Source organism: Xyrauchen texanus, chromosome 42, assembly GCF_025860055.1.
Source record: "Xyrauchen texanus isolate HMW12.3.18 chromosome 42, RBS_HiC_50CHRs, whole genome shotgun sequence".
NCBI lineage: Eukaryota > Metazoa > Chordata > Actinopteri > Cypriniformes > Catostomidae > Xyrauchen > Xyrauchen texanus.
In genome coordinates this window covers 23,449,031-23,460,345 of record NC_068317.1, presented here as the reverse complement: position 1 = coordinate 23,460,345, position 11,315 = coordinate 23,449,031, and the positions used below count along the sequence as shown (strand labels likewise).

Below are 11,315 nucleotides of genomic sequence, written 5' to 3'. Positions count from 1 at the left end.
CTTTGGACCTACCAAACTAAGAATATTTAGAGCACCATGTGAAGTGATCACTAGAAGTCAACACAAATTTGGCCCTTGAGCCCTAACCTCCCTGATAGGACCCAAAATATATTTTAGTTTGATATCATCAAAACCAATAAAATGGAATATTTGAAATAAATTCTGTGTCTGCGCCTGAAAGGGTTAAATTGCACATACAGGCCACTCATGTACTGCAGAGGGCAAATTATTGTAGAGAAGAGCACATTTGTACTGCTGGGACCTGCAGTATACTTCACAAAAAGGCCTGAGGTGCAAATGAGATGTGATCTGATGCTTCAGCGAATGCATATAATAGGCACGGGTAGTTTTTCAACTGCATTACGAAATGACAAGGCAATGTGATCGATTGTTCCGAGGCTGTGAGCGACTACATGGTCTGACAAAAGTGAACAATCTGACTGGACTAACGTAATACTGCGTATTGACGCCACAGCGCACGCAAACGCGGAAGTGACGAGTTGCACATTTGTTTTGTACACAGTGTGGAGTTTAATCGGAGTTTAAAGTCGTTAATTTGACGCTGAAATCGGATGCACTTGAGGCGCATGCAGCCCGGTGTGCCATGATTCCCATAGCGGTTGTGGTGTGTGTAATGGGAGGGTGGTGTACGGTGTATCTGGCGGACACGCTGCTGCGGGTAGGCGAGCTCACCATAACAACCCGTTATTACTGGTGTTTACCGGCCTAAAGTAAATTCAAAGTCAACACTCATATTTTCTCTCTAAACAATTAAATCGATCTTAGTGGGTTAATATATCCTATTTCGAGTGTGATTCGAGTAGGCGTTTTAGAATAAAATATGCATGTTTTCTTGCAAAAAGTCGCCCACTGGTGCAGTCTCATTGATGGTATCACATGGTAGGCTAATAGCAATGCTCTGTGATAGCACATTACCATAACTATGTTATTCTCCTATACTCCAATGCCCTTAAAAGAATAACATGGTACTACCATTGTACAAGGCGAAACAAACCTTGACGTTGGGTGACAATGACCAAAAAAAAAAAAAAAAAGCATGTTAATAATTGGGACCTCTTAAGGTTTTTGATAAATGTGTTACTTCCTTAATGTACTTTCTCACAATTTTTGTTTATGCAATCTCACAATGATTTATATTAAACATTTTTAATGATGTCTTATTTGTCAATTCTACACAATTTAGTGAACAAAATTATCTTTACAGACATTTTTAATATGTAACATTGTAAAATGGTTGGGAAAACGAATCTTTACATAGTCTCTGCTGTAACAGCATAGTTACTAGTTATTGTTACAATAAATCTGTAAGGAACAACTGTCATAAAACAAATAGAAATAGACAAACAGGCTGTGAAAGATTCCTACACTGTTTGAAGGAAATCTTATATTTATTATAATTTCTCAAAAGTATCCCTAATTGTAGTCATGATGACATTTTGGCAAAGCTATACAATGATAACTCTTTTGTGAAGGTGATAATAAAGTCCTTAAAAAAAAAATCTCTGTTTCGCCTGCAGTCGTCCAGCTCAGTGAAGAACCGCTATGAATCGTGGTTGTCATCTAATGGATTTACTCTGTCTCCATTCCACATCAAATGGCACACGGCCATCTTCAACCGTCTGTTTGCCAGATGTGCCCACCTTAACCCTCGCTTTTTGTACATCTGGTAAGATTGTTCATCAAAACTGACCTCAGATCAGTTATTTTGTGTTCATATGACAGGGATTTTCTGTTTTAAGGCTTGTTTTAAAATGATAGTTCACCTAAAAATGAAAATTCTTTCATCAGTTACTCGCCCTCGTGCCATTCCAGGTGTGTATGACTTGCTTTCTTCTGCAGAACACAAGCAAAGATTTTTAGAAAAATGTCTCTGCTGTGTTGGTCCATTCAGTGCAAGTGAATGGTGGCCAGAACATTTAAGCAGCAAAAAACACAAAGGCAGCATAAACGTTATTCATATGACTGTGGTTAAATCCATGTCTTTTGAAGTGATATGATGGGTGCGGGTGAGAAACAGATCAATATTTAAGTGCTTTTTTTTACTATATATCTTCACTTTTCTCATACGTACACAGGAGGACTGAGTTCTTCTGTTTTAGTGATTCACATTCTTTGTGCATATAGCCACCTACTGGGTAGAGATGAGAAAGGCAATAAAGCTAAGGAAGAGAATAAATAAATGATATGTGCACAAAGAGTGTAAATCAGAAACAGCAGAAGAACTCTTGTGAATGTGCATAGAGGACCATTTGAAAGTAGATAAAAAAAATAAATAAAAAAAAAGGACTAAAATATTTATCTGTTTCTCACTCACATTTATTATATATCGCTTCTGAGGACATGGATTTAAGAACTTGTGTCGTATGGATTACTTTCATGCTGCTTTTATGTGTTTTTTTTAGCTTCAAAGTTCTGTCGACCTTTCACCTGCATTGTATGGACCTACAGAGCTGAGATATTCTTCTAAAAATCTTTGTTTGTGTTCTTCTGAAGAAAGAAAGAAAGTCATACACATCTGGCATTACCTGAGGGTGAATAAATGATGAGAGAGAATGTTGATGAGAGAAACTATCCCTTTAAGGCTCTATAACATTTATCATTTTAAAATGCAGAGCTGTCAGTCTTGTGTGTTGTTTGTTTTCAAGATTCTTTATGGTAGATATATGGTCTTATGCTCTAAACCTTCTAATTCCTGAGCTAATTTACATTAAGAGTTGAAATATGTCTGAAATAATCAATGTTTTCAAAATCCTTTCTTGCTCTGTTTTCCTTCCCCTTTCACCCCTATATCAATCAGTGATGATAAATTTAATTGTTCCAGTTTAATGATTTTGTATTATTTCAGTAAGGACAATGTTTTATTCTACAATTCAATCATTAAAATATTTTAAGCTTCTTATGCTGATAGAAATACTCACAGCAAAGGATTATGGGTAACCCCCACTCACTCTTTATCTGCCTCTCATCCTTCATAATGTATATGTTGTCATTTAAATGCTACATAGCTTACCATTAACTGATTCCTTCATCAAGACCAACTGTGCAAAATGAACCTCAGTATAAATCCAGTCAATTTAAGGAAACATTCTTAAATTCTTTAAATCACTTGTGTGTTGCATCCGTGTTGTTTCAGGTTCAGTGCTGGTATGGTGTTTGGAGTTCTGGCCATGTTCGGCTCTGTGGTTTTGCTGAGCAGAACTTTACAGCAGACTCTTAGTCAGATGATGGCAGAGACTCCGGAGGGATCCCACGAGCAAATCTTGCAAGTGGTGGTGAGTATAGAGGAGGATTGTCTGTATTCAGCTTTCCACTTTAGTGATAATGCTGACTTCAGAAATGTGTGTTATTTATTATCAGGTCCCTGGTGTGAATCTGCCTGTCAGTCAGCTGGCCTATTTCTTCATAGCCATCCTAGTTAGTGGCGTCATACATGAATTTGGCCATGGGGTGGCAGCACTGAGGTAGGATTATATTGTAGTCATGAAAAGAACTTGAAAATGTCAATTGTATAAATTCTTCAAACAAAATATAGATTTTTTTTTTTATTATTTAAATGTCAAACTTAAAGTTAATTGTGCTTTATGGTTTATAATCGTATATCTTAAGCATGATGTGCCAAAGTTTGTCAGAAGTATTAAATGGGCAAAAGGTTTCATTGAGGAAGAAAATGTATGTTTGTGAGAATTAGTGCCAAAGAGGGAAAGAAAGATTAAGTGAGTGTCAAGTATTTTAGGGAGGGCCACTCCATTACAAGCTCAAATATCACTTCATTTGACTTCTCTGAAGTGTGTGTGTTATACAAGTCCAGGCTTATGCCATGAAAACGTATACCTGAAAGTCATACAAAAGTGGTGTATTCTGTTGGGAATTGGCTTGTTTTAGTTTTATCTGGACTGTGTAGATTTATTTATCCATGTTTTTTTTTTAGGGAGCAGGTGAGATTGAATGGTTTTGGCATGTTCATGTTTGTGGTTTACCCCGGAGCGTTTGTGGATCTCTTCACCACGCACCTGAACCTCATATCCCCGGTACAGCAGTTGAGAATATTCTGTGCAGGTGAGACAGTCCACAAGTCATGTGCTACATTTCATAGAACCTCCACTGGATAGTAGCACACTCTATTATGAAACCTGTTTTTGTTTTTGTTTTCCACTAAATTAAACACTTGAATTCACAAGAAAATTCAACTGAAGTGAAAAGAAATTGATTCATTAAAAGTGCTTATTTTGCTCCTATGTTATCCATCTTTGTTTAGGTGTGTGGCACAACTTCATGCTTTGTGTCGTAGCCCTCAGCTTCCTATTTCTGCTGCCTGTCGTTCTGTTTCCCTTCTACTACACCGGAGCAGGAGCACTGGTCACTGAGGTGGTAGAGGTCAGGAGAATTTTCATGAATAATAAGATCACAATTTCCCTACTTGTGGTTTGGCTGAATGCTCAGTGTTTGGTGTCACTATATGTCGTAGGGCTCTCCCTCGAGTGGACCTCGTGGGCTGTTTATAGAAGATTTGGTCACCCAGCTGGAAGATTGCACTGTTAGGGGAGTGCAAGACTGGCACAACTGTGTTCAACATCTGTCCCATAATCCTCAGACGGGTTACTGCGTCCATGCTGCCAAACTACAACTCAGCTGGACGGCAGGGAGAGGTACTGACCAACCTTATAAACAAAGAGAATGAATTGCTTAGGTTTAATGTGCCACATTATTACACAGCTCCCTGGAATACTTGATTCTAATTCATCAATCGCTTCTTTCTGTGGTTAAAATAATAGTTTAAAATTCTTTCATTATTTACTCACTCTCATACAATCTCAGACGTGTATGACTTTCTTCTGCTGATCACAAATGAACATTTTTAGAAAAATTATTTGTGCAATGTTCCAGCTGCATGGTGATTACAGACATTTAAACACCTTTTACATCTCTCATCGCTCTTGAATTCCATCTATGGTTGGAAATTAACAGGGGCTCGAGGCACAAAATGCCTCAGCAATGTCCCTGCAAAGAGTTCCTGTTGGTTTATTAATAACATCTGAAATAGTTCCAAATACATACTGTACATACACATGCTCATGTCATAAACGTGCACAGATGGGCACTCACACCCCACATCAGATCGGTGACATACTCCCACGCTAAATTACGGCTGTGTCTCGTTTGGAAGGCTGCATGCTAGGTAGGATGCGTCCTTTGAAGGCTGCAGTATACTGCGTGTCCTCCTATAAACAAACCTTGTTTAAACGAGACGGCCTTCGTAGGACAAATGAAAACGGAATGTAACATAGTTGCTATGACAGCTCGGCACTCTTTAACAAGTGCGAGTGCTTTGAGTGAGAACAAAGTCCTTCTGGAAGGGAATGTATGAGGTACATTTTAGGAGAGTTATAGTGATGTAAATAGAAAAGAAAATAGATTTTACAGTTGTACTTTTAGTCTAATACTTTCTTTTAATTATATATTAATATAATTATACATATTGTATACTCTGCACCCATCTACTGAGGTACTTCAACTTTGAACAGCATATTTATGGTCAAATTTTTCTGAATTGGAGGTGTGCCTTTGGATGCCTTTTAAGGCCTACCTTAAACTTGGTGCCTCTTTGCTTGACGTCATGGGAAAATCAAAAGAAATCAACCAAGATCTCAGAAAATAAATTGGAGTCCTCCACAAGTCTGGTTCATCCTTGGGAGCAATTTTCAAATGCCTGAAGGTACCACGTTCATCTGTACAAACAACAGTATGCAAGTATAAACACCATGGGACCACGCAGCCATCATACTGCACAGGAAAGAGAATTAGAGTCTCCTAGAGATTAACATAGTTTTCTATAAAATTTGCAAATCAATCCCAGAACAACAGCAAAGGACCTTGTGAAAATGCTGGAGGAATCAGATAGCCAAGTATCTATATCCACAGTAAAACAAGTCCTTTATCGACATAACCTGAAAGGCTGCTCAGCAAGGAAGGAGCCACTGCTCCAAAACTGCCATGAATAGCCAGACTACAGTTTGCAAGAGAATGTCCTCTGGTCTAATGAAACAAAAATTTGACTGTTTGTCCATAATAACCATCATTATGTTTGGAGGAAAAAGGGTGAGTCTTGCAAGCCAAAGAACACCATCCCAACCATGAAGCATGGGGATGGCAGCATCATGAAATGCAATTCTACCAAATACTAGCAAAGTGTATGTACTTCTGACGCACTGGGAATGTGATGAAAGTAATATAAGCTTAAATAAATTCTCTCTCTTATTATTTTCAAATTTCACATTCTTATAATAAGGTAGGCAGGGAATGTTTTCTATGATTAAATGACAGGAGTTGTAAAAAACGGAGTTTAAATGTGTTTGGCTAAGGTGCATGTAAACTTCTGGCTTTGCGTGTGTAACGCCTTACTTAACACTTTAATTTCTTAAGTGTAATAATTTAAATTATATTTAAGCAGTGGGCTACATACGCATATTATTTTTTCCTCCACATGTTTTTTGCGGTATTAACATTAGCGATTAGTTGATCGTTAATTTCTACAACCATTGATTATGAAAATGTCTAAAAATTAGCATCCCCATTTACCATCTTACTGTACATTATTAATTATTTATCACATTAGAATGGTTGGCCACAGAAAGGTAATATTTGTTAGATGATGCTTCTGACTTTATTTTAATTTGTTTCTTCACAGCATATAAACGCCTTGATGGGACTATGGAGTGCTGTGGTAATAACAGCATGACAGACCTCTGTTTCTCGTACAGTAATAACCTGGAGAGCAAACTGGTAAGACAGATACACATGTTTCACACATCTGGAATGCTGGATCAAAATACATTTGGCTATTGTAGCTGGAATATTTTCTTTAAGGCTATTTGCATTTGAGGCTAATTTTACAAACACTTGGGAAACCGTATCAGCACCCCATTGCTAAGCTCACTCAACTGTGTGCCAATAACAAATAAATTGTGCTGATGGCAAAGTCTATAGTCATTGAAATGAAACATGGGCCATTAACACTTATAGCCCTTGTACCTCATAAAGGGCTATTTACTCACACACACACACACAGTACCCTCAGCCATATCATTTGGCGAGTTTTGGCAAGTTTTTTGATACTGATTTCCCCCCTGCAGTTTGCCTGCCTGCCGGTTCGAAAAACCATCGAAGCGAGCCGTACATGTCGTACCAACACTGACTGTCAAACGGACTTCATCCCGAGCTTGTGTTTAATCCCATCTCTGGAGAACCAGACCAGACTGATACGGGTCAAACACCCTCCACAGACAGACATGCTGTTCGTCGGATACCCTTCACACCTCCAGTTTTCAGGTCAGATTAAAGGTTATATGTTTAACAACTGGTTCTCAACTGGTTGTTCGTAGGTCTTTTCTGTTAGAGCCTCAGACAGCATGGAACACTGAAATGCTGAATGCCAATAATTGAATGCAATCAACCATACAATCATGCATAGTTAAAATAGCAAACTGTTTTAAAACGGAGTAGAAACGCTTCCCTTATCTTCTGTTATTGATGTCATATCATTATTGATGTCTCTATAAATATTGTTAATGCTAATACAAAATGTGGCCCTCTGTTTGCTCCATGTGTTGGGCTGGTGAATTATACTTCTGCTTTTATTTATGCATTTAAAAAATGTACAGTTTTCCCATTCAGCCTATGTCATGTTAATAATAATACATGTTTTTGGGCGCATGAAGCTCATGGTAATATTATTGCATTTATATTATATTCTCCTCTGTTCTGTTCAAGAGATCTCGCATATAAATCTGAAAATGTCTTTATATTTTTAGTGAGCCTCACCAACTTTGTTCCTCGTTTGGGTTTCCTTCACCCTGATCTGCCGGTCATGCTGGAGACATTCTTCAAGTATCCTTCTCACAGAATGACTATTTGCATCTCTCTGTGGTTAGAGGTTTTCTTAAAGACTTCACAAAATGGTTTGACCTTTTTAAAATAATCAACAGCCTTTGGTTTGGGGCTGTAATTCTACATGTAACTAAAGATGATGTCATCAATACTCATTAATGCCATTGAGGAACTATCCATTTTCCTGGAGAAAAGATTGTATAGAAATTTATATTTCTGCTCATTTTGGAAATTTTATAAGTACATTAGCAAAGAGATGTCCTCAAATATAATATACATACATAAGCCACAAAATGGCAAATTTAGTGGAACATTCCTATAAGAGGTTGAGGTATGAGTGCCTCAAAAACGTTATCCATGAATTTTGACCAGATTGTGTAGGATCAAACAGTAGTAAACTTTCTAGTAAATATTTCTCCACCTTTATGCATTTAGCCTTAACACTATGTGTGTTTAGATACCTGATATCATTGTCAGGGGCTCTGGCAGTGGTAAACGCTGTCCCATGCTTTGCACTGGATGGCCAGTGGATGCTGACAGCGTTCCTCGAGGCCACACTGAGCTCCCTGATCCCAGAGAGAAACAACCGTGAGCTAATTGGCTTCTTTTTTCTCCTGGGGGGCAGTGCCCTTCTTGCAGCCAATGTGGCTCTGGGCCTATGGATGGTCACAGCACGGTAACGGATAGCTTTCTCCTCTAATCAGACTGCTTGGGGGACATGTTTATTGAGGAACCTGCTTGAAAAACCAGAGGAATAGACTAGGTGTGTAACTTGTAGTGGTGGACAGTGTGCAGGTTGCCCCACTCACCAAAGAAAGGGCCAGAGGGATTGAAACCTGCTGTACCTCAGAATGAATTTGTACAGTTTGCTTCTTCGTCGATTTGTTCTTAGGTCTGAATTGCATCAAGAAGCAAGCTGTGAAAATAATTTTGAAGGTGCATGCTTTTACTGTACACCGAGACCTCAGGACTGCACCAATAGTGCCCTCTTTGATCAATGCACTCTCACACAGGCACATTGAGGGATCTGATTTAAATGTGTGTCTTCTTTGTGTAAGCCGACAAATGGCTCTACAGTATATCAACATCTACAAGTACATGGAGGTATTTTTAGGCATTCCCTGCCCATTTGGCCTCTCTGCCTTCCTGAAGTACGTAGTCTGACAAATAGAAAGGTTGTAGTTTTACTTGGTACCTTTTGTTCCGCATCTGTAGTTCACTTTTTCTTCAGGCTACTGCAAACCAGCCAATTACCACTGCACTGCAGAAATAAAGCCATTTAAAAAATTGACCCCATGAGGGAAATTTGGGCATTACAGCAGCAAGATTTGAACACCAGGTGCTAACAGCCTACAGGCTATAGCCTAAAAATAGTACTCAAATCTGTAAACTGAATATAAATTTGTGGATATGTTGACTACACAGAATGTTACTCCATTAGAAGTAGCATACGGCATGACAAGCTCTTGCTAAACTCGCTCCATTGTGGAAAAGTATTTTTTTTTTCTTTCTTTTTTTGAAGGGTATACTGTGAATATTTCAGTAAAGACTTTTTCTATCTGGAAGAATTTAACTGAAGCCTTTAACACAAGCTTGGATTACCCAACAACATTTAGCCAGACTATTTGTTCTAACTGCACTGGGAATTATTTGTTGAATATGGTAATATTTTAAATTACTTTGATTACTTTTTTATTTGTTATCTTTTTTTTTTCTTTCAATACAATGTACATACAATTTATAAATTAAATTTGCAAAAAACTTTTTATGTCATTGGCTCTTTGTTTTGAACAGCTTGAGGTTGGTCTTCTCCAAATATGTTTGGCAAGTCACCTTCTGTTTGATTATTCTGTTCTCCATGCGTGTGCTCTACCCTCTCGGATAGGCAAATGTGTACGTGAGCTTAAGAAGGGAAGATGTTTAACTATAGCAGTGTTTGGAATGAAATACTTGCATACTGCTTAGTGCATACTGCGCAGTGTATACTGTAATATTGTATACTGTGTACACCTAATTTTTTGTTTTAAGTATGTGACAAAATGCGATATGCTACAACAAGCATTTCCAAAAGTGGTATGCTACATAGTTGTGACATGACCTTACTACTTATTCAGCGAGTGCCATCCAGTTTTTATTTCTGTAATAGTTATTGAGGTTATTATGTGTTTTTAAACATTGGCAGTTTGATTAAATATTGAGTCAAGAGAGAATTTTTTTTAAATCGTTCATTCATCATATTTATAAGGTAAATTTGTACGCATTGCATTGTGGAATAGAGTACCTAGCGCAGTATTGGGCAAATGTATTAGGTTATCCTGATATTCTCTTCATGAAGAACATTTGCACAGTTTGCAGACTAAACATTACTTTATCACGGAGGAGGGTGGGGCCGGAATGACGCATGCCCGGACCCCAATCAGCCTGATGAGGCGAGTGAGGGATAAAGGCGACCGGAGACGGCAGTTCGAGAGAGAGAGAGAACTACAGGCATCTGCCCTGTATGTGTTTATGTTTGTGTGTTTTTGTTTAAGTTTATCATTAAACTTCATTTATATTGTCAAGCCGGTTCTCGCCTCCTCCTTTCCGTTATAACCCCTTTACAACTACAACATTAGTAGTATAGAAACACACTGGAACACCGCTCGGTACGATACACTGTGCCAACAACACTGGATCAGTAAAGAACGGCACAATTCTGCAACAAGAACCATCTGTCAGATGGTGGAAAAGAGGTTATTGAAGAACATATTTGTAGAACATACAGATAGCAAATGTCATAACTGATCTTATAGCTATCCTGGTCATCCCAGTATTTAAAAATATGTGGTAGAATATTCTATTTATTCTACCACAAGATGTCAATATTGTCCCAAATTTGCCATGGAGTTTGTTCCCTCACTGTAGAGGTCACTGTAGAAAATTATAAGACTTGTTGTATACTGGACATGTCAGTCTAAGACTTGATGGAAATTTCTGTCAGAAACCATTACAGTTCAAGCTGAAATACAAAAAATTGGACCTGAAAAAATACAATGCATATACTGTTATGTTCTTAATCTTGGCATAACAAAAGTTCCTGTAGCTCTAACACTTTGATTCCCAAGGAACCCACAAATTGATAAAATGTATACCCTGCTTATTTATTCATGCTCTCTAAGTCACTTTGAATAAAAGTGTCTGCCAAAAGCATAATGTAAATGTAAAAATGACTTGGCAGACAGCATGAGGAAAGATACTGGAGAAAATAAGAGGATATCTCCTGAAGAAAAATAGATAGAGCTGGCAGGAAGATGCATTATGGGTGGCATAAAGCCATTATGTATTTCTAGGCTGTGACTGTTCTCAAAACAAGTCATAACCAGAGTCGATTTTTATGGCTGTGTTGTTCTGGAAGGTGATGAAATCTCAGT

General features: G+C 38.0%; 1 protein-coding gene across 1 annotated transcript; it reads left to right on the top strand.

Annotated features, from left to right (window-relative positions):
* The first annotated feature begins 491 nt into the window (after nt 1–491).
* Nucleotides 492–10,416, top strand: LOC127635090 (membrane-bound transcription factor site-2 protease-like). The gene is made up of 11 exons (XM_052114871.1): nt 492–679; nt 1,539–1,687; nt 3,155–3,293; nt 3,379–3,482; nt 3,950–4,077; nt 4,277–4,395; nt 4,487–4,667; nt 6,707–6,801; nt 7,152–7,347; nt 7,830–7,905; nt 8,363–10,416. Exons 1-11 carry the CDS (start codon nt 605–607, stop codon nt 8,583–8,585), a joined length of 1,485 nt encoding a protein of 494 aa, XP_051970831.1. The 5' UTR covers nt 492–604; the 3' UTR covers nt 8,586–10,416.
* The last annotated feature ends 899 nt before the right edge of the window (nt 10,417–11,315 follow it).

Coding starts and splice junctions, on each gene's coding strand:
- LOC127635090 (XM_052114871.1), top strand. CDS start 605: ATGATTCCCATAGCGGTTGTGGTGTGTGTAATGGGAGGGTGGTGTACG. Junction 4,078..4,276: donor GTTGAGAATATTCTGTGCAG/GTGAGACAGTCC, acceptor ATCTTTGTTTAG/GTGTGTGGCACAACTTCATG. Junction 7,906..8,362: donor ATGCTGGAGACATTCTTCAA/GTATCCTTCTCA, acceptor ATGTGTGTTTAG/ATACCTGATATCATTGTCAG.